This window comes from Elgaria multicarinata, chromosome 1 (assembly GCF_023053635.1).
Source record: "Elgaria multicarinata webbii isolate HBS135686 ecotype San Diego chromosome 1, rElgMul1.1.pri, whole genome shotgun sequence".
Lineage (NCBI taxonomy): Eukaryota > Metazoa > Chordata > Lepidosauria > Squamata > Anguidae > Elgaria > Elgaria multicarinata.
In genome coordinates, this window is record NC_086171.1 from 7412381 (window position 1) to 7436409 (window position 24029).

Genomic DNA, 24029 nt, shown 5'->3' on the forward strand with positions numbered 1-24029 from the left:
GATGCAATACTGCTGGCTCTTATTCAGCTTGTGATCTACAACAATTCCAAGATCCTTCTCATTTGTAGTATTGCTGAGCCAAGTATCCCCCATCTTGTAACTGTGCATTTGATTTTGATTTCCTAGATGTAGAAAATAGAAACCAAATGCACAGACTTGCCTTTGCGGAAGCCGTGTTGATTTTTTTCCAGCCGGACATGCCCTTCTATATGCTTAATAATTTTGTCTTTAATAACCCTTTCTACCAAGGAAACAATGTCTACTGGTTAATGACAAGGTGGAAATAGCTGGGAGAGATTGATGTGAATAGGAAGGGTGAGGTCATGGCATTCATGTAGCGTTTACATGCGTACCTTTATAAATGCATGTCTTGTTTTGCGTAACTTCCATTGCTATTTGGTCTCCAAGCCATTTGGGGATGCTGTTTATGGGTCATTTACTATTACCTGATGACTCTACATGGATATTTCAGGTTTGCAAGGCAAATCAATGTCTGTTACTAGGAACTGGCTTCCAACCCGTCTTGGCTTTTATGAGTATTATTTGCAAGCACTCATACACCGTCAGAGGTTTTGTGGTGATCTATAAAGAATGCTCGTAAAAACCAAGGTGGGATTTCTTTGTTTCAATGAAAAGTGCACAAAAAACCCAACCCACCAACCCTTACAGTGGCAAGGGAAGGCATGTGGTTGTGGCAGGAGGGATCTTGTGAGGCATCACCTTGAAATGATGGTTCTAAATAGGTCTGTGCTCCGCTGCATTTCGGATCCCCAAATCCGAAGCGGAGCAGGCCGATCCCCACCTCTGAAGCCTGATTCCGAAGCGGATCGGGGGAGGTGCAGATCTGTGCAGAGCGGTTCAGAATGGTCTGAAGCTCCAGACGCAGGTAACTGTGGGGGAGGGGGCTTACCTGGTGCTGGCGGCCGCAGTCCATGTGGTGGCTGCGGTGGCACCAGGTAAGTGGGGGAGGGGGACCTATTCTGCTCCCATTTTGTCCCCACTTACCTGCCCCCACCACCCGCTGCGGAGGCAAGTAAGTGGGGAAGGGGGGCAAAATAGGGGCTGAATCTCAATCCGGCCCTCCAGATCTCGCTCCGGAGCAGATCAGGGGAGGGTCAAATCAACCCAAACCGGTTTGGGCCTGATCTGAAAGTTCTGGATCGGGCCCTGAAGTGGTTCGGGGGGGTGGTGCACAGCCCTAGTTCTTTTTTTTTCTTTTTTTTTAAATAATTTTTATTTGTTTTCTACACTATATAAACATACAACATTACAATAGTAATAATAATAAAAAGAAAAACATCAAACAACTGCTACATACATATTGAATAAATGTTGAGTACATATATGTTGAATAAATATTACCTATACATTATCATACTACAACATATTCATTCTTAACATAAAAGTGCACCCCCCACCTCGGGATCTATTCCTGAGTCCAAAATCTAATCGTTTCTTCTGCTGGCGGTTTCCCACTTCCCTTAGTAAACACAAATATTAGGAACTGTTTCCAGATTCCTTCAAACTCATTTATTTTAGTTACGCCTTTTCTCCACTTAATATTACATGTCAGTTTATCATTAATGGCTATATCCCATACTTCTTTGTACCATTCTTCAATAGAATATTCCCCTTGAATCTTCCAGTTCCTAGCTACCATCAATCGTGCTGCAACCAGCAAACTCGATATCAGCTCTATAGTTTCTTTTCCACACTTTATATCTTCAAATAGTGACAGCAATGCAATCTTTGGTGTTTGTTCTATTTTCATTCCCACTATTTCTTCAATTTCTGAAAACACCATCTTCCATAATCTTTGTACATATTTGCATTGCCACCACATATGTAAATACGTTCCTTTTTCCCCACAACCTCTCCAACAATTTGCTGAATGCTGATCATTTATCTTATTCAATCTAATCGGGGTTAGGTACCACCTCCACAAAATTTTAAAATAGTTCTCCTTTATTCTCACTGATAAACTTCTCAACACTCTTTGTTTCCATAGTCCCTCCCATCTCTGTCGCCCTATTTGTACCTTCAAATCTGACTCCCATACCATTTTCTCTGAGTTCTCTCTAAACTCCTTTTCTAACAATATTTTATATATTTCACTCATTAACCCTTTTAAAACTATACTACCTCCTTTACCTTTTTCCTTATTTGCTATTAACTCTTCAAACTTCGTCATCTTTCTACAAACTCTATTATCTTTAATCCACTTTTTATTCCATTGTTCTAATTGCCCATATTCTAACCAAGATAATTTTTTCTCCTTTAACAATTTTTCCATATCCTCTCTTATTTTTATATCTCTTAACCAATCCTTTAGTTTTATTTTACTTTTCTCTTTTAATATTTTACATAATCTACCCTACAGTTCCTCTGGAAAATTCTTTAACATTATTATCGGTGCTAAGGGAGAGTTGCTCGGAAGCAGCTTCCCTTTAAATTTACTCCAAATTTCCCATTGAGTCCTCAGGAGTGGATTATCTATACTTCCAACCCACTTTCTCCCTCCATCTTTAAAAAAGACATTGTCCAAACTCATCTCTACATTACTTATAGTTTTTTCTTCCATCCAATATAAATCTCCTACTCCTATAATTGCTTCTACAATGTGTCTTAATCTATTTGTTGTGTAGTATAATTTTATATTTGGGAGACCCAATCCGCCCTTTTTTTGGCTTAGATACCAATTATTTTTATTCACTCTTGCTCTCTTTTCTCCATTACAATATTTATTAATAATATTTTGCCAACTTTTTATCTCAGTTTCTGCTATTTTTATTGGTAACATCCTAAACACAAAATTAATTTTAGCTAGTATCTTCATTTTTATTAAGGCTATTCTTCCAAACCAAGATAAATTTAATCTTTTATATTTCTCCAATTTCTCTAATACCTCTTTCTTTAACCTCGTTAAATTCTCCTTTTCAAGATTCTCTAATTTTTTTGTAATTTTAATTCCCAAATATTTAATCTCCTCCTTAACTCTCATTTCTATTCCCTTATGTTCCCATTCCTTTTCTTCCTTCTTAGTATAATTAAACAACATCATCCCTGATTTAGACCAATTTATTCTTAACCCTGTAATTTCTTCAAATTCCCTCAACTGATATTTAATTCTTTCTATTTTTCTTATTGGGTTCTTAATGGTCAATAAAGTATCATCCGCAAACATGTTTAACTTTATTTCCCTTACCTCTCCAATTCCTTCTAACTCTTCATCCTCCCTTAGTGCCTTTGCCAATACTTCCATAACCATTACAAACAGGACCGGCGAGAGCGGACATCCTTGTCTTGTACCTCTGGCTAGTCGTATCTTTTCAGTGAGTCCATCATTTACCACCACTACAGCTGTATTTTGGGAATATAACTGTTCTATTATGTTTTTAAATTTATTTCCAAATCCCAATTTATCTACAATAATCTTTAATGCCTGCCAGCTCACACAGTCAAAGGCCTTAAAAATATCCAATGCCATAATTCCTGCCTTGATATTTGATTTTTTTATTACATTTATTACATTTAAAACTCTTCCCACTAGATTATGCATCTGCCTTCCTGCCACAAACCCACATTGATCTTCTCCTATATATTCTGATATAAATTTATTTAACCGTTTAGCCATAATAGATGAGAAAATTTTAGCATCCTGATTTATTAACGAGATAGGTCTGTAAGAATCAGGACTAGTCAGGTCTTTATCTGGTTTTGGAATTAGAATTATCAATGAGTGTTCCCATGATTCAGGTATCTTCTCTCCTAATAATATCCTATTATAAAGTTTCAGTAACTTTGGAGCTAAAAATTCTTTAAAAACCTTATAATATTCTGATCCTAGACCATCTGCTCCCGGTGATTTACCAACTTTCAAATTATCAATGACATCTTCAACTTCTCTTTGAGTTATTACCTTCTCCATTAGCTCTTTATATTCTGGTTTTATTCCATTCTTTATAAACCTTCCAATATATTCCTCCACCTTTTCTTGTTGAGTTTCTTTACCCTTATATAGTTCCTGATAAAATTCCTGGAAAATTTTTATTTTATCTTTCATTATGTGACAATAATTCCCTCGATTATCCTTCAATACTTCTATCCCATTCCTCCCTTTTTCTTTTTGTGTGAGTCTGGCAAGCAACCTAGAATTCTTATTACTGTTTTCGAAATATTCCCTTTTCATATAAATTAAATTCTTTTGAACCTCCTCTAAATTTAAATTTTCTAATTGTTTCTTCTTAGCTTGTATTTCTACTAATTTATATTTATTTTTACCTTGCCAATATTCTTCCTCAAGATTTCTAATTTCTATCTCTAACTTTTCCTGCTCTGCACGTTGTTGTCTTTTTAAGCTACACATCTCTCTAATACAAATTCCTCTTGCTACAGCCTTCATGGTGTCCCAAACGACTGACCCAGCTGTTCCTCCCTTTTCATTAATTTCCCATGACTCCGACAATTCCTTCTGAATTTTCTCTACCACTTTATTATATTTCAATATTTTTGTATTCACTTCAATTTTACCTTTTAACATAAGATATCTGCCATTATCATCCTTTTTTGTTTCTTCTAATATAAACCCACTTTTTTTTTAGATCAAAGTGGCCACTCCATTTTTTTTTGATGTCCCTAATGACTTTTCATAATAGGCTAACCACTTTAATTTTATCATATTCGAATTCTCGGAGCCTTGGTGTGTTTCTTGGACCATTATAATATCCGATCCTTCTTTATTAAACATTTGTTCTATTCTCCTCCTTTTCACGACTGCCCCCAAACCTTTAACATTGAGTGTTGATACTTTTATCTTTTTATCCATATTCACCCTTTTGAAGTCTCTTCTGATCCCTTGTGCTCTGCAACTCAAATTTACTTACATAAAAACACAAACTCCATACAACAAACCTCCACTCCCTTACCCCAACCCCTTCCCTCCTACCTTCCCCCCCTCCCCACCCCCCCACTCTGATCCCCCCCAAATCCCCATGAGTCTAGTACTCCAGCCATCTACTTTAAAGGGAGGGGGGAGGCAGTGCTGTGCCTGGCCGGCAAAGTTTCTATGTTTAGCATTTCTATCTGCAATTATCTCAAAATATGATTAACAATTCTATTACACCCCAGATGTCCCAGCCTCATTCCCCCCATCCAATCCAGTCCCACTTGCTTCCCCATACAGACCCAGCCTCTTCAGCAACTCTTTACCTTGATCCAGTGAGGTTACTCTGTGTTCTCCCCCTCCATGTGTAAATCTTAGAAAAACAGGATAACCCCACGAGTATGTGATTTTGTTCTTCATTAGTGTTTCAGTTATTGGTTTAATACTACGTCTCCAATTTAATGTGTGTTGAGAGAGATCATTATAAATTTGCACTGCTTTGCCTTTGTACTGCAACTGAGCCATAGATCTCAATTCTTTCATAACTTGCTCTTTTTTATAATAGTTACCAAATTTCACCAAGATGTCTCTAGTCCCTTTGTAGTTTTGCCCCCCCACACGGTGAACTCGATCCAAATCCGATCCATCTATTGGTAGGTCAGGCATCAGTTCTTTGAACCAATTCAGAATGATTTCTCTTAGATCTTCTCCTTGTGTTTGCTTTAGCTGTTTTATTCGAATCGATGAACGACGAGATTGATCCTCCAAGGCTATCAGTCTTAATTCATAATCTTTCAATTGAATATTTGTTGATTTTTCAAAAGCCTCTTGCTTCTTCTGGTTCAAATCAGCTTTTATCTCCAAATCTTTGATATTTTTTGAGTTGTCAGCTGTCTCCTCAGCCAGGACACGCATTTGTTGTCTAAAAACATCCATTTGCTGATCCATTTTTTAAAAAATAACAGTATTGTTCTCTGCAATTCATAGAATCATAGAATCATAGAATAGCAGAGTTGGAAGGGGCCTACAAGGCCATCGAGTCCAACCCCCTGCTCAATGCAGGAATCCACCCATTTTAATTTCCATTAATTTCCATTGCCATTTTAATTTCCACTAAAGAGGGTGGCTGGCTGCCAATTGCTTTTCCCCCTTCAGCCATGTTTTTTTCTTTTTTTGGCACTGTATCTAAGAGAACTGGGCCTGTATCTTCGTCCTCCTGTTCTCCTTCAGGGACTGGATTTTCCAGGTTGGAGAGATTATGGTTACTTGGTTTCTTTTTTTGTGTATTTAACCTTTTCCACTCCTTCCTAATTCACCTTTTAATGTTAGACATAGGACACTTCTGGACAGGGCATAAATCTTTGAATCCAGCTCCCTTTCTTGGCAGTTATTTATTAGCTTATCTTCTGTGTGTTAAACACTCTTTCTTCTTCTCAGGGGGGGGAATACATCAGATTCACAACAGCATTCACTAGAGGGGACCAAAACTAGCCATACACAGTCTATCAATGCCGCACTTCGCCCCCTCACCAAACGCTGCTATTTCTCCACCACCGCTCACCCCCCCTTCTTGCCAGCTGATGATAACTACAACAAACTGCTTTCCTCTTTATAAAGCCAGTATTTCAGTCTTTTCCACTTTGAAATAGAAGATAAGAGGTGAGATTCGCTATAAATCACGTCAGCATCTAACAAAAACAAGCTCTCTCTGCTTCACTGCGCCACAGCAGCAGGCAGCTTTACTTTCGCTTTTCACAGATGCTTATACAAACATTCCGTAAGCTCTCACCTTATCTCTCCCAGCTTTTCCGACACCAGCAAGTTAGATAATTAGCATTCATAGTCCTTTTCCATCATTTAATTAAAGATTTATGCCCATTAAAAAGGAGATAATTGCTTTTCCCAGCTGAGCCGGTTAGAGCCTCAGAAGAAACATGCTGACTCCATGGCTGCCAAGCTCCGCCCCCCCCACAGCCCTAGTTCTAAACTTAGTCAGAATCAGGGCCAGTGCCAAGGATAGGCATGGTGGGGCACCAGCCAAGGGCCCACAGCCCAGCAGGGACCCATTGACATGAACCCCCTGGACTTGCTCCTCATCTTCATGATTGCAACTTGCTTGATCACCTGCTTTTCCCTCTAGTGGCAGTGAGAAGGAGTAGCAGTAGATGCCACTGCTGACTTGCTCACCAGCTCTCTCCCCTTTAAGCAAGCAAGTGGCAGCAACTAGGACAGAGAGCAGGAGAAGCCGTAGCACCTGGTAACAATAAAGGTGAGAAGGTATACCGAAGATCATGAGAAGAGCCATGCTGATGGATAAATATTTAGAAAAACAAAATCTCCCGAAATTTATGGCAGAGCAAAAACAGAGAATGAATGGACCCATAACAACGTGTGAAATGGTGGAGAAAATAAAACAGATCAATTTGGGGAAAGCTCCAGGACCGAATGGACTATTGGGGCTATACTATAAGAAGTGTGAAGAGGAACTGTTACAGCCATTACAAAAGACAATGAACTCCATATTGACGAGTGGAAATATACTGGATTCTAGGCGTACAGCGTATATAACACTGATACCAAAGGAAGGACAAGATACAACGATGACTAAGAACTATAGGCCAATATCATTGCTTAATAATGATTACAAATTATTTGCAGCAATTCTGGCAGAGAGGCTTAAAAAGATTTTATGAGATTACCTCCATGAAGACCAAAGTGGCTTTCTACCAAAAAGACATCTGAGAGATAATTTGAGAAAAGTGCTGAATAATTTAGGGATGTGCTCCGCTCCGATTAGAATCGGAGAATTAGAAGCGAATTGGCCTGCTCCGCCTTGCCCAGAGGCGGAGTAGAAGCGGACTGTGGACCCTTAGAAGCACGGCGAAGAGAAGTGCCCATAGGAGAAGCGCTTCTCTTTTTGCGGAGCGATCCGACCGCCATTTTGGAAAATTTCGCCAATAGGATTGCATTGCGGGAAAAAATAGGGGGTAACTCTGTTGTTTTTTAAGCTATCTTTGTGAAAGTTCGTGTGCTTAGAGAGTCGTGGCTGGGGGTCATTTTGAGCCTACTCTCAGCTCTCTGCGTGGTGCGGTTCGCTTGCTAGAATTTTTTAAAAAGTAGGGTAAAGGCGGGAAAAAGATTACCTTTTCGATTGCTGAGGGGCAGAGTCAACTCCCGGTCATGATCACATGATCCCAAAGTTGGAGGAGGGGATAGGCAAAACGGGTAACTTGGGATTCTAGGAACTTCTCTTTCTTAGTCTGAACGGACTTTTCCCAGTATTTTTTAAAACAGTAGCCCCACCAAATGCACGAACACAAACTGAAATCATATACTAAGCAAATAAATAACAGATAGGAAACACGGCACTGCTACCCACCCTAACCTTGGGGAACAACTGAATAGATGTGGTGCAAGGGGATGAGCTCCCCTAGGGCATGTGGAAGTGCCCAGTGCACACACACTGGGAGGGTCATCAGAGCCCTCCAAAGAGCAACCAGTGGAGACTAATGCCTATTATGAGTTGAAGTGTTAGTTTGCTTCTTAAAGACTGGTCCCTAGACAGGGCCAGTCAAATTGGCATATCCCCCTCCCCCTGGGCACGTCCACTTTCCTCTTCCTGGTAAAAGACAGATATAGCCTTTTAAAAAAAATTCTTCCTGTTGTTTATTCAGTAACACTGCTGCTTTTAATTCTACCCCTCCTTTGTTTGTTTATTTATTTATTTATTCCATTTTATATTTACACCCTATAGCCCAAGCTCTCCTGGCTTTTCCCCTTCAGTGAGGTCAGGCAGGCTTTCATTGTGGTTCAACTCCTTATTGTTGTTGTTATTATTATTGCTATTAATATTAATTAGTACTGCTATTATTAACATTATTATTTTGTTGTTGTTTAGTAATGGCTGTGAACACAGTGAAGTCAATCAACTCTGAAGCAAGGATCACAAAGCTTTACTCTTATCCTCCTAGCCTCCTAGTTATGGGATGCAAAAGAAAAGGCATCTCTCTGTGCTGCTCCCACCTCACAGGGATGGTTTGCATTACTAGCTTTGAAACTATCTTTGGATCACTTCCTTGTGCCCCCAGAAATATCTGCTGCCTGCCTGCCTTCCCTCCCTCCTCCCCTGCCTGCCTCGCGGGGATGGTTTTTGTGTGTCTTGCTTTGACTCAGGGGATAAGTCCTTCCTGCGCTCACATAGACTTTTTGAAGTTCCAAATCAATTTTTCAAGAGTGGAAGAAGATTCATATTAGGTTTATCTCTACTCCCCAATTCATGGCATGTTGGGATTTCCTTTGAAATGGCCCCATTGAGCTGTCTGCAGCTTTAAATCCCTGAGATACTGGGGTGTCCGATTTTCAAATATTCCCCAAAAATCAGGGGATGATGGGATTTGCTTGAGTCTTGGCATGCATGTGTATACATACATGAGGTGTCATGTTGCCAAACTTGAGGTTTCTAACATGAAAATTGATGTAGTTCTAGCATGGGACTTGATTTGGGGTGAGTTAAAAGGTTAAAGCCCCGCCAAAAATCAGGAGATGATGGGATTTGCTTGAAACTTGGCATGAATGTGGATCAAGTTGGAATCTGTGAGGGTGCCTGCTTCATTTTTTTTTATCTGTCAAAATATCAGAGCAGATTTTCAAAAATCCCCAAAAATCAGGGGATGATGGGATTTGCTTGAGTCTTGGCATGCATGTGTATACATACATGAGGTGTCATGGTGCCTAATTTGACATTTCTGACATGACATTTGACATAGTTCTAGCATGGGACTTGATTTGGGGTGCATTAGAGGTTAAAGCACCGCCAAAAATCAGGGTATGATGGGATTTGCTTGAAACTTGGCATGAATGTGGATCTAGATGGCATGTGTGAGGGTGCACATTTCAAAAAAATTTGTCTGTCAAAATATCGGAGAACAGTCCATGTCTGAAAATGGGGTGTCTGATTTTCATAAATTCCCCAAAAATCAGGGGATGATGGGATTGGCTTGTGTCTTGGCACGCATGTGTATACATACATGAGGTGTCATAGTACCAAGTTTGAGATTTCTAATGTGAAAATTGACGTAGATATCAAAAGGGCTGTGAATTGGGGTTATGGGTGGTGCTGTAGAGGTTAAAAGCCCCACCAAAAATCAGGGGATGACGGGATTTGCTTGAAACTTGGCATGATTGTGGATCTAGATGCCATCTGTGAGGGTGCCCACTTCAAAAAAAATTATCTGTCAAAATGTCAGAGAACAGTCCATGTCTGAAAATAGGGTGTCCGATTTTCAAAAATTCCCCCAAAATCAGGGGATACTTGGATTGGCCTGAGGCTTGGCATGCATGTGTATATGTCCGTGAGGTGTCATGGTACTAAACTTGAGGTTTCTAACTTTAACAGAAATAAAGTTTTAGACTTTTTTGGATTTCAATTCAAGCCTATGGGGGGGGAAGCAGAGCTCTGATCCAGATCTGGAGCTCCGCAGCAGAGCGTAGCGGACTATAGGTGAAGCGGGGCAGAGTGAAGTGGCCTGATCCGCAAATTGCGGATCTGGAAGAGAAGCGGATGGGGGGGTCCGTGCACACCCCTACTGAATATACCGTATTTCTTCGATTGTAAGACACCATCGATTGTAAGATGCACACTAATTTCAGTATCACCAACAGGAAAAAAGCTTTGATTCTAAGAAATAACAAACACACCCGCAATTCTAAGATGCACCCCGTTTTTAGAGATGTTTATATGGGGGGAAAAGTGCATCTTAGAATCGAAGAAATAGGGTAATAATATATCTAGAAAAACATCCTGAAAGACAAGCAGCACTAATATTTTTAGATGCGGAGAAAGCCTTTGATAATTTGAACTGGGACTTTATGGTTAGGGTCCTAGAACAAGTGGACTTGGGTAAGAACTTTAGAAAATGGGTGAAGTCAATTTATAACCACCAGAAAGCGCAAATCATTGTTAATGGAGTCCTTACTAGCACATGTGATATAGAAAGAGGGACAAGACAGGGCTGTCCTGTCTCCTCTGTTATTCATCATGGTGTTGGAGGTTTTGAATCAGGACATAAGACAAGATGAACGAATTGGTGGAGTAAGTCTTTAAAAAGAGACATACAAATTGAGGGCCTTTGCAGACGATTTGGTTATCATACTGGAGGACCCTCTAAAAGGAGTTGAGACCATGATGAGTAAACTTAAAGAGTTTGTTGCAGTAGCAGGGTTTAGGGTTAATAGAAAATGAAATATTAACCAAGAACGTGGAAATACAAGAAGAAAGAAAGCTGACAAAGGGGATGAGCTTTAAAATAGAGAAAAAGGTTAAATACTTGGGAATTGTGCTGACAAATATGAACTGTATGTTATATGCTAATAATTATGTGAAAGTATGGAATGAAATTAAAGAGGACCTAGGTAAATGGGAGAAATTGAGGTTGTCACTGTTGGGAAGAATTGCCATGATAAAAATGAATGTTTTGCCAAAAATGTTATTTCTGTTCCAAACAATATCTATTGTAAAAGGGGACGTACCATTCAAACAATGGCATAGAGATATTTCTAGATTTATTTGGTAAGGTAAAAAATCAGGAATAAAAATTAAAATTCCACAAGATGCCAAAGAAAGAGGAGGTTTGGGACTACCCGATCTGAAATTGTACTTCTATGCATGTTGCTTGGTGTGAATGAAAGAATGGGTAGTGTTGGAGAACAGACAGCTATTAGAGTTGGAGGGGCATGATATAAGATTTGGGTTGCATGGATATTTGTGGTATGAGAAAGCAAAAGTCAATGTGGACTTTAACGATCATTTTGTTAGAAGGTCTATTTTGAATGTATGGAAGAAATACAAATTGAGATTATTTCAGAAGATTCCAATGTGGGTGTCGGCTCAAGAAGCTTTTTGCAGAAGAGAACTATTGAGTGGACACAAATGGTTAAAATATAGGGATGTCCTGGAGACAACCCAAGGAGAGACCAAATTAAAAACGAGAGAGGAGTTGGTAAAAGAAAGACATATATGTCAACGGTTTTTGTATCTACAGATCCAGGAGAAGTTTGAGTCATTTAAAAGAGGGGGGATTTGAAGGGTCAAAATAATTGTTCGAAGAAGTATTCTGTACTAATGATGAACATTTTATTGGTAAAGTATATAAACTGTTATTACAGCTAGAGGGGGAAAAAGAACAAATGAAGGACTGTATGGTCAGATGGGAAAACTATGTGGGGCACAAGATTCCAATTGAATTATGGAAAAATATGTGGACAAAAGGTTTACAGTACACATTAAGTACCAGACTAAAGGAAAATGATTATAACATGATGTATAGATGGTATATGTCTCCATCAAAGTTAGCAAAAATGTATAGTGGTTGTTTGGGGGACTGTTGGAAATGCGAAGAACAAGAAGGAATCTTTTATCATATATGGTGGTCTTGTAAAAGAGCAAAAGCATACTGGGTTAAAATACATGTATTAATGCAAATATTTTTAAAGATAAACATAGAAATGAAACCAGAATTGTTTTTTCTTGGACTCAGGGATGATCAATTTAAAGAAAAAAGATTGTTATTTCAACTAGGGGTGTGCACGGACCCCCCGCTCCGCTTCTCTTCCAGATCCACGATTTGTGGATCGGGCCATTTCGCTCCGCCCCCGCTTCACCTATGTCCGCTCCGCTGCGGAGCTCCGGATCCGGATCGGAGCTCCGTTTTCCCCCCCATAGGCTTGCATTCAGCTAAAAAAGTATACAACTTTTTTTCTGTTAAAGTTAGAAACCTCAAGTTTGGCACCATGACACCTCATGGATGTATACACATGCATGCCAAGACTCAAGGCGATCCCATCATCCCCTGATTTTTGAGGAATTTATGAAAATCGGGCACCCCATTCATACCCCTTTCAATAGCTCTGTCAATTTGCATGTTAGAAACCTCAAACTCACCACCATGATAGCTTATCCAGGGATATACATGCACACCGAGACTCAAGGCAGTCCCATCATCCCCTGATTTTTGGGGAATTTATGAAAATCGGGCACCCCATTCACACCCCTTTCCATAGCTCTGTCAATTTGCATGTTGGAAACCTCAAACTCACCACCATGATAGCTTATCCAGGGATACACATGAACGCCAAGACTCAAGGCAGTCCCATCATCCCCTGATTTTTGGGGAATTTATGAAAATCGGGCACCCCATTTGCAGACGTGGACTGTTCTCTGACATTTGGACAGATAAAAAAAAGGGAAGTGGGCACACTCACAGATGCCATCTAGACCCACAATCATGCGAAGGTACAAGGCAATCCCATCATCCCCTGATTTTTGGCAGAGCTTAAACCCGCAGACAGCTCAATGGGGCCATTTCAAAGGAAATCCCAACATGCCATGAATTGGGGAGTAGAGATCAACCTAAATATGAATCTTCTTCCACACTTGAAAAATGGATTTGGAACTTCCAAAAGTCTAATTGAGCGCAGGAAGGACTTCTCTCCTGAGTCAAAGCCAGACACACACAACATCCCTGCGAGGTGGGCAGGGGAGGAGGGAGGGAAGGCAGGCAGGCAGCAGACATTTCTGGGGGCATAAGGAAGTGAGCCAAGGATAAGCCAGTAATGCACATAAAATGGAATAAATAAATAAATAAATAAACAAAGGAGGGGTGGAATTAAAAGCAGCAGTGTTGCTGAATAAAGAACAAGAAGAACTTTAAAAAAAAGGCTATATCTGACTTTTACCAGTAAGAGGGTGTGTGTGGACGTGCCCAAAGGGGGAATCATCTGCCAGTTTGACTGTTCCTGTCTAGGTACAAGTCTTTAAGAAGCAAACAATCACTTCAACTCATGATAGGCATTGCTCCACTGGGTTACTCTTTAGGGGGCTCTGATGGCCCTCCAAGTACAGGAGAGTGAGGGAACGTCCACATGCCCTAGGGGAGCTCATCCCCTTGCACCACATCTATTCAGTTGTTCCCCAAAGTTAGGGTGGGTAGCACTGCTGTGTGCTTCCTATCTGTTAGTATGATTCCAGGTTGTGTTTGTGCATTTGGTGGAGCTACTGTTTTAAAAAAAACACTGGGAAATCTCCATTCAGAGTAGAAAGAGAAGTTTCCCAGAATCCCAAGTTACCCATTTTGCCTATCCCCTCCTCCAACTTTGGGATCATGTGATCATGACCGGGAGTTGACTCTGCCCCTCAGCAATCAAAAAGGTAATCTTTTTCCCGCCTTTACCCTACTTTTTAAAAAATTCTAGCAAGCGAACTGCACCATGCAGAGAGCTGAGAGTAGGCTCAAAATGACCCCCAGCCATGACTCTCTAAGCACAAGAAGTTTCAGAAAGATAGCTTCAAAAACAACACAGTTATCCCCTTTTCTTTTCCACAATGCAATCATAAGGGCGAAATTATTATTATTATTATTATTATTATTATTATTATTATTATTATTATTATTATTATTATTATTTTATATAGCACCATCAATGTACATGTTGCTGTACAGAGTAAAACAGTAAATAGCAAGACCCTGCCGCATAGGCTTACATTCTAATAATGTTCCAAAATGGCGATCGGATCGGTCCGCTGAAAAAGGATCACTCCGAAAATGGGCGCTTCTCTTTGCCTTGCTTCTAGGGGTCCGCGGTCCGCTTCTACTCCGCCTCTGGGCAAGGCGCAGCAGGCCAATTCGCTTCTGATTCTCCGCTTCTAATCGGAGCGGAGCACATGCCTAATTTCAACCTATGGTGACAGCGGCAAGACTACTATATGCACAATATTGGGGGGAAAACACAATCACCAACAATGGAAGAATGGCTTTTCAAAGTGATGGAACTGGCGGAGATGGCGAAATTAAGTACGCTAGTACATGAAAGAACAATAGCCTCGTATCTATTGGACTGGAAACCTTTTATTGAGTATATACAAGAACAGCGAAAGGATGATTTATTTGTTTTTCGGTTTTATATATAACCTGCACCTTTGCCTTTGATCTATATACATTAGCTTGTTGTGAAATTCGTACCTGGCAATATAGAAACAACGGAGGTTTGCCGTCTGACATGAAGATCGCTTTAAATGAAATATAGCCTTATGTATTGTGTTTATCTTACTAGATGTATGTGTGATGCAGTAGTTTGCATAGTTTGTATAGTTTATTTTTTGTTTGTTTTTTGTACCTTCCTTATGTGTCTCTTGTTTGTGGAAAATAAATAAAAGTATTAATTGGCGGGGAAAAGAAGAGCCCTGACGCTGGTTCAGAAGAAGGTTCCATCTGTTCCAGGATTCTGTTCACACAGTAGCCAACAAGTTGCCCTTGGGAAACTCACAAGCAGGACAGCACCCTCCTGCCCATGTTCCCCAACAACTGGTGTAAATAGGCATTCTGCCTCTGATACTGAAAGTAGCATACAGCCATCAGGACTAGTAGCCACTGAGAGCCTTCTCCTCCATGAATTGGTCTAACCCCCTTTTAAAGCCATCCAAATTGGTGGCCATCACTATGGCCGTTGCTAGATGAGGGTTTAGCCTGGGCTGATTCCCAGGCTCACCCCTGTGCATCCAGATGATGCACAGGGGAACCTGGGGTCAGCCCGGGCTAAACCCTCCCTTGACCCAGGATAACCGGATCCGCTTGTGGCCCAGTTTTTCTGCAGTCCCGGCCTGAGCCCGGGGCTGCGGAAGGTCTAGCTAGTTCCACGGCTTTTCCCGGCTATGCAGCTTACAAGTAGCCGGGAGAAGCCGCGCTGTGCCCATCAGGCTGGAGGGAATCGTGGGGGGGGGGAGAGAGATGGGGGCCAGGGGAGAAGAGCAGACCCGGCAGGAGAGATGGGGTGAAGAGCAGAGCCAGGGTGGGGAGATCACGGCCAGGGAGTATTGGAGATTGTGGCCGGGGGGTGGAGGGGGCATTGGACATGGCGAGCAGAGGGGGGCGTGCAAGTGAGCGAGGGGGACTGGGTGAGCGAGCGAGCGGGGCAGCCGGGCAGGCGAGCGAGTGGGGGGGCCCAGGCGAGCGAGCAAGCGAGGGGCAGGTGGGCGAGCGAGCAATTGGGGGGCCAGATGGGAGAGCGAGCAAGCTAGCGGGGGGCCCGGGCGGGCAAGCGAGGGGGCGGGGAGCAGGTGGGGGGGCAGATGAAATTCATGACTCCCCCAGAGATCTATGGCTTACTTGTGCAAGGTACCAGCTCCTCTTTGCCCGCCCGCCCATGCCCGCCTCTCTCCCTGCCTGCCTGCCTGCCAATGCCCAACTGCCTGGGAGCCGTACTTGTGAGGTAGCTGGATCTGCTGGGACTGTCTTCCCCATAGATCTATGGCATCTCTGCCTGCCTCTCTGCCCGCCTGGTGCTTGGGAGCTGTGCTACATGATGGGCTTTGTGGTTCGTGCCCACAAGCCTCCGGCATGCTTGCTCCCAATGCTGCCTGTCCTCCTCTGTGCCCACCTCGTAGGGATTGTTTGAGTGTGTCTTGCTTTGACTTAGGGGATAAGTCCTTCCTGCGCTCACTTAGACTTTTTGAAGTTCCAAATCAATTTTTCAAGTGTTGAAGAAGATTCATATTTAGGTTTATCTACTCCCCAATTCATGGCATGTTGGGATTTCCTTTGAAATGGCCATGAATAAAGCCCATTGAGCTGTCTGCAGCTTTAAATCCCTGAGATACTGGGGTGTCCGATTTTCAAAAATCCCCCCAAAATCAGGGGAGGCTTGGATTTGCTTGAGGCTTGGCATGCATGTGTATACATGCATCAGGTTTCATTGTGCCTAATTTGATGTTTCTAACGTGAAAATTGACAGAGTTCTAGCATGGGACTTGAATTGGGGTGAGTTAAAAGGTTAAACCCCTGCCAAAAATCAGGGGGTGATGGGATTTGCTTGAAACTTGCCATGAATGTGGATCTAGATGCCATCTGTGAGGGTGCCCGCTTCAAAGTTTTTATCTGTCAAAATGTCAGAGTAAATCCCATTTCTGAAAATGGGGTGTCCGATTTTCAAAAATTCCCCAAAAATCAGGGGTTGCTTGGATTTGCTTGAGGCTTGGCTTGCATGTGTATACATGGATAGGCTATCATGGTGCCGAGTTTGAGGTTTCTAACATTAACAGAAAAAAAGTTGTAGGCTTTTTTGGATTTCAATGCAAACCTATGGGGGGAAAAGTGGAGCTTCGATCCGGTTCTGGAGCTCCGCAGCGGAGCGGAGTGGACTATAGGCGGAGCGGGGCAGAGCGGACCCAATCAGGAAGTTGCGAATCTGGAAGAGAAGCGGATCGGGGGGTCCCTGCACATCCCTATCCAAAACACACTTAAAGCTGAACGGTGGTTAGAAAGCTTTAGGGTATTTTTTCTGAAACGATCCTTAAGGCAATCACTCCGAGGGGGGTGGGTGAATAGGGTACCCCAGTAACTGCTTTGAGCTTCTCCAGACACTGCATACGCTAGCACCTCAAAGGAACATGGCCCATCTCCTAAAAAAAAGTCCCAGGAAAGGTTGCTCTGAGCCACCAGAACTGGGCAGAGAGATCCGCCATGCACTTGTCAATCTCAGCCTACCACTACTGAGCTGACCCTGTTACCACGACTTCAGGAAAGGTTAAACCTCAGGCCCAGGAGTCCCATCTTTCTGCTAAGGACTGGGAACTCCCTACCACCTGAGTCTGGGCATAAACCCAGAATCCAAATCATATGCAAGTCCTAGTCTATACAAACCCTCACTACTTTTCATGGCAGAGTTCTTAGATATCCAAAGTCCAAATAGCAAAGCGTCCATGTGCAGAGTGCTTTCAAAGTCCCAAGCAGAGATGGAATCCAAAGCAGGAGGGAGGTCAGGCCTTGCGTTGAATGAAACCTAGCAAAGCCTTTTCAGCTTTGCACCAGCATTTAAGGCCTATTCAAAGCCACTTGACGGACAGGTCCTCTGACCTGTAAACCATGCCCACGTGCCAAGAGGGCTGGATGTTACAACCCACTTTGAAGAGCAGCCCCCACCTTTTTATTTATTTATTACATTTACATCCAGCCTTTTTTCCTCCAAGGAACCCAAGGCGGAGTACATAATCCTCCTCCTCCTCCTCCTCCTCCTCCTCCTCCTCCTCCTCCTCCTCCTCCTCTCCTTTTTATCCTCACAACAACCACCCTGTGAGAGGCGTTCTGTCAGTTATTGTGGTCCCAAGCCGGGTAAGGCTTTATCGGTTAAAACCAGCACCTTGAATTGGGCTTGGAAACATATAGGCAGCCAATGCAAGCGGGCCAGAATCGGTGTTATATGTTTGAACCTTCTGGTTCCAGTTATCAATCTGGCCGCTGCATTTTGCCCAAGCTGCAGCTTCTGAACCGTCTTCAAAAGCTGCCCCATGAAGAGAGCATTGCAGTAATCTAATTTGGAGGTTACCAGAGCAGGAACGACTGAGGCTAGGTTATCCCTATCCACATAAGGGCATAGCTGGGCCACCAAATGGAGTTGGTAGAAGGCACTCCGTGCCACCGAGGCCACCTGGGCCTCAAGTGACAGAGACGGTTCTAGGAGAACCCCCAAGCTACAAAATGGCAAACATATGATTAAGTTACCATGTAAATCAGGCCCAAACCCTACCTCGATGACTAAATGACTTACATATTATCATAGCAATGGTTTCCAGTGCTTATACCTTGGTCTAGTTTTGGTGCTTTTCAATGAATGTAAACAAACAGGAAGCTATTTAAAACTACAATAATAACAATGTAGGTGGTAATTAAATGCTATTAATGTTGCAATGGGGAAGACAACCATTGCCAATTCAAATGGAATGAGGCAGTTTTACCCAGTGTTCCCAACCAACCAGATGCTTTATAAGTATACCTGTGCATCAACTCCTCTTTTCAGTTAGTGGCGATGAATTTCTGGGAGACTGTGCTTTGTGCTTTCTTAGCATGCCTCTTGGTAACCATTGTTGGCGGACTCTATACAGTAGGAGCATTTCGCAAGAGAAAACCGAAGGAACCCCCCTTGGACAAAGGCTTCCTTCCATGGCTCGGACATGGGCGAAGTTTCATGAGGAGCCCTGAAGAGTTTTTGGAAAGGATGCGGAAGAAACATGGGGATATTTTCACCGTGTTGCTCGGAGGCAGTTACATGCATTTCGTGATGGACCCTCATTCTTACAGAAACATGGTAAAGGAGTCAAAAGACAAACTGGATTTTTATAAATTTGGATCAATTATAGTTTTTAATACATTTGATTTCTGCACATCTGAATCTCAGCACAAGATTGTCCAAACAGTTAGCAAGAAGAATCTCAAAGGTCAGAGTCTAACTCTCCTGAACCAGGCGATGATGGAGAATTTAAGGGCCGTGATGCTTCACAGCCAGGATTCAGGCGAGGGGAAAAGATGTTGGCAGCAGGATGGAGTCCTCCACTTTAGCTACAAAACCGTCTTCCAGGCTTCTTTTCTGACATTGTTTGGAACTGAGCCAGATGAAGATGTAGAAAGCAAAGAAAATGGTAAGGATAATAAAGTAGCACAGTGTGGAGAGTTGTTTGAATATTTCCAGAAATTTGACCATTTCTTTCCCCAAATGGCCTTCAACATGCTGAATCCTCTGGGCAAGAAGGAGACACGGAGATTGAAGGATTATTTTTGGGACATTCTGTCAGTAGAAAAGATATACCAGAAGGAAAACATTAGCAGTTGGGTAGCTGAGCAAGATCAGCAGATGGCTGAGACTGGGATGAGTGAAAAGATGCGGACCAAATTCCTGCTGCTGCTTCTCTGGACATCTCAAGCTAATACTGGTCCAGCTACTTTCTGGATTCTTGTGCACCTCCTGAAATATCCAGAAGCAATGAAGGCAGTGAGGGAAGAGGTGGACAGAGTATTAAGAGAGACGGATCAGGAACTGAAACCAGGCAGCCCCTTCTTCAACATGTCCTTGGATACCATAAAGACTCCTCTTCTGGACAGTGCAATAGAGGAAACTCTACGCCTGAAAGCGAGTCCTTTTCTGTTCAGAAGTATAGTACAGGATGCAGATCTTAAGATGGCTGACGGGAGAGAATATATTTTCCGGAAAGGAGACAATCTTCTTCTTTCCCCCTTCATTGCACTGCAAATGGATCCAGAAATTCATCCCGACCCCCAGACATTCAAATATGACAGGTTCGTGAACCCAGATGGTACAAAAAAAGAATTCTTTAAGAATGGGAAAAAGCTGAAGTGTTACAGTATGCCTTTTGGTGGCGGTGCCACAATGTGCCCTGGGCGGTTCTTTGCAATTAGCGAAATGAAGATGTTTGTCATCTTGACGCTCACCTACTTTGACATGGAACTGATTAATGCAGAAGAAGAAATACCGCCAATAGATGGATCACGCTATGGGTTTGGAACGGCACATCCTTCTTATGATATTCAGTTTAGGTATCGATTGCGTTTTTAAAGGGAAGGAGACATAAACTTCTCAGTACATTCATTTGCAATCATTCATTGTTTTATCCTGGTGGTAACAGTCTGTAAAATACTCTTCATGATGTTTTCTTTAAATACGGAGTACCAACATTCCAGGCAGTGTCTATGTTATTTTGTATTGGCATAGAATAAGAAGTACAGTAGCACCTATTCTGAATGCTGCAGATAGCATGAGATTGCAAAGGTTACACCCCATTTCATAAAATGTATGAAGAGAAGGTATAGGAGTTAAACAGCTACTACCGTATTTCTTCGATTCGAAGACACACTTCCCCCCCCCATATAAACATCTCTAAAAACGGGGTGCATCTTAGAATTGCGGGTGTGTTTGTTATTTCTTAGAATCAAAGCTTTTTTCCTGTTGGTGGTACTGAAATTAGTGTGTGTCTTACCATCAATGGCATCTTAGAATTGAAGAAATACGGTAGTTTGGGAAGAGGTGTAGTTGATTTCTTATTGTCTTCGGTCCAACTACCTTCGGAGACCTGTGCATGAACGTTGTCATAGAATCTGTGACTGATGAAAACGCTTGCCATAGCAGGCCTATTAATTGCTGGATTCCAGAGCACATAGACATGACTTCAGTAAGAGCATAACAAATATTTGAATCAGTTGCGAGAATCCTATCTTTTAAAAATCACTTTTACCCCTCACAGTATATAAGGCAATTGAAATTGTAAATAATTGTGATTATTTACAGACCTCCAGTGATTTCACAATCCTTCACACAAATGTTTGTATTACAGTTCTTACAACAACCTTGTAAGGTAGGTCTGTATTACTCCCAAATTGCAGGGTGGGATGCAGAGCTGAGAGCAAATGTGCATGTCTAAAATGGCTAGCTTGTAAATTCATCACAGAGGCAAGATTTAAACGAGGCGTGGGCCAAGACAGGGCACATTTGGGGAGGACTTGGGGTTGCGTGAAAACCTGATGGGTGTAAAATTTTAAGGGGAGGGAAAGTTGTGAACCACTTAGGGAACGGTACTTATTTTTGAAGAGATGGAAGGAGTGGTTGTTTTTTGCTTGGTTTGGTGGTTGTTTTTGTACTAGTATGCTTTTAGGAAGGTTTTTTAGGATGTTTTAACAATGTATACTATGTTTTTAATCAGTATTTTATGAATTTTATACTTACTGTTGTCCCCTCACCTTGATCAAAATGGAGAGGCGGGTAAGAAATAAAATTCTTCTTCTTCTTCTTATTATTATTAATATTAGAAAAATTCTAGCCACCGCTTTTTTCCTGGGAAAAGTAGGTGGGGGCAACATTCCCCTGCACATTTTAGCAAGTAACGAATGGTCCAGCGAACGGGTGGGGGATTTTTGCCTAGTTGTTATTTAATCTGGGGACTTCCTGCTTTGTAATTCACTCTCTCAGCCACTACCCAGTATCAGTTCTTTAAAAGTTCTGCACTTGTAAAATAAATAAATAAATGCAATTTAAAAGAGAAAAGGACAACTTTTTTCCTTTCCCGTCTCTTGAGCCCTTCCTCTGTTTTGTTACATAGTGAGAAGGTTCCAGATTGGTGCTGGTTGCTGGTATCAAAGCGGAACATTTGATCTTTCCGTGAGCTTCATCACAACGGTGCTTTATCGCACTGTCATCCTGCCTAGTTTACTATTTTGCTCCGCGACCCTCACATGACTTCATCCCTGTCCTGCAGTCATCTTGTCTCTTCCCCTCTATTTTGTGTGTTTTTCTAGAGTGGGGAAAGTGCGGCATTTTTTCTCCGCAGTGGATAGTGCCGCCCTTCTGTCCCCCTCTATTGCCATCCTCATTCTATGTGGCAGAACCTCCCTTCTTGGGGGCACCTGTGTTGAAAGGCGGTCGTCTTGCTGACGAGCATGTGCTGAGTTGCTCGAACCACCAGGCTTGTGCTGAGTCACTCAAATGTACTCCGCTGCTCCAACCCCACTCTCATTGTTCTCTCATTGCTATTTCTCCCCCTCAGAAGGCAAAAATGGCACCTAATTGATCAAACACTAAGGCCATAGCTAGACCTAAGGTTTATCCCAGGATCATTCCGGGTTCATCGCTGCCTGAGCACTGGATGCCCTGTGTGGTGCTTAGATGAACAGGTTTGACCCCAGGACAATCCTGGGATAAACCTTAGGTCTAGCTACGGCCTAAATCATTAAAACAGTAGACAAATGCACAAAAACATAGAGCAAGGGGAGGCGCCCATGTCCATCACAATGTCCATCAACCACAAGAACCAATGAACTGGAAGGGGAAGGAACCAGGAAGAATGAGCTGGTGCAAGTTGATACAAAGTAGCTTCTGTGAGCGGTACTGACCCCATTTTGGAGCAGCTAAAACCCCACCTGCAGCAGGAAGGAGACTGAGAGCATTCACACAAGGATAGATCAAGCAACCGTTTTCTGATAGACTTCTTCAAATGCATTTCCCAGAGACAAAGGTGGGGTTAAAATTAAGCAGAATATGAATGCCGGATGGCGAGAGTGATACGTGGCCACACACATGCTCATGTAGTCCTGTTGCTGAACTTCAGCTTGAACACATGTCTTTAAAGCAATCATTACTGTGTAAAGTCATCTTTTGTATAGAGAATGTTTTCAGCAAGTACAGCTATTATCCACAGTCACCCTCTTTTGTTATGTCTCTCTCCCATCGCAAGTAGCATCACTTCCAGTGCTTATGAGCAGTGATGTCACTGCTTTTCTTTAGATGGTATAAAAAAACCCAGGTTTTAGAGAAGGGGGACTGGCTCTCTCTCTCTCTGACTAGAAGCACAGGGCCATACTACTGAATCCTGCTTGCCAGAGCAAGCTGCCATTAGTGAGTGCTTTGCCTCCCCTATCCAAGGCTCCCTGTATTCTTTTCGTCTTCACCTGAGACCAGGAGTTGCAACGCTCACCAGTTCATGCCTACAGGAAAAGGCTCCAGCCCAAGGAAAAGTATATTGCCTTTAAAGGTTCCCTCTACTCTTCCCCCTGCTGTGTGTGTATGCTCTTAAGTCTCAGAAAGTCTATTTTTCAGTCTTGAAACTACTTCTAAGCCTCCAGTTGCTCAGCTAATTTCCCCAAAACTAGCTTGTGCATTTGTATCTGTTTCATCCTCAATAAATGTGCCATTGTGGCGTTATCCTCTTCAGTGGTGTAGATTTCTTGAGTAAGAATTGCCTTACTTAGCCACAGACGCTCTATTGCCAATGTCAGAAGATTCCTTATAAGCGGATGTAGGTCTCATTAGAACGTGTGCAAGTTGTACACGGGTCTAATGAGAGCACATCACGTAACGGTTTTGGTGGAGAAGGCGGGCAGACACGTGTGTCTTCATACACACTTTAGCATGGAGTAGCCTTGGCAAGAAGGGATTCTTGTGAAAGGTTCACTGTACGAATGTTTTCCTGTTTTCTTTTTCCATTGCTGGGTAACACAGATGTGTCTGAAGTATTGTTGCATGCCAGATGTTTTGCTTAGCCTAAATGTTTGCTAGAACTGTGATTTTAGAAACTGCTTTTTAGAACTGCAAAAATTAGAATTGCTAGAATTGTTTTGCTAGGTTAGTGTAAACCTGCAGAGTTTTAGTTTGGTTCTGGGGAGCAGTAATTTGGATGTGGCCCTAAAGACAGGGCGAGCAATCCTCTCTACGCTCAAGCCAAAGCCACAGTTGAGTTGCCTTAAGGTGTTGGAATGAACACAATAAGGGACCACATTTTGTTGTAGATTCTGCTGCCATACAGAAGTCTACTTGAGTA

At 42.3% G+C, this 24029-nt stretch overlaps 2 protein-coding genes across 2 annotated transcripts in view; both read left to right on the forward strand.

Moving 5' to 3' along the window:
* LOC134396357 (7-alpha-hydroxycholest-4-en-3-one 12-alpha-hydroxylase-like) overlaps positions 1-24029 on the forward strand; it is a 210086-nt gene that overhangs the window by 29128 nt on the left and 156929 nt on the right. The gene's annotated exons all lie outside the window — the stretch shown is intronic.
* LOC134413476 (5-beta-cholestane-3-alpha,7-alpha-diol 12-alpha-hydroxylase-like) lies at positions 18737-20278 on the forward strand. Its single transcript, XM_063147619.1, has one exon. The coding sequence runs from the start codon at positions 18737-18739 to the stop codon at positions 20276-20278; it is 1542 nt and encodes a 513-aa protein (XP_063003689.1).

Excerpts from the sequence above, each read along its gene's own strand:
- LOC134413476 (XM_063147619.1), top strand. The coding sequence starts at position 18,737 with ATGAATTTCTGGGAGACTGTGCTTTGTGCTTTCTTAGCATGCCTCTTG.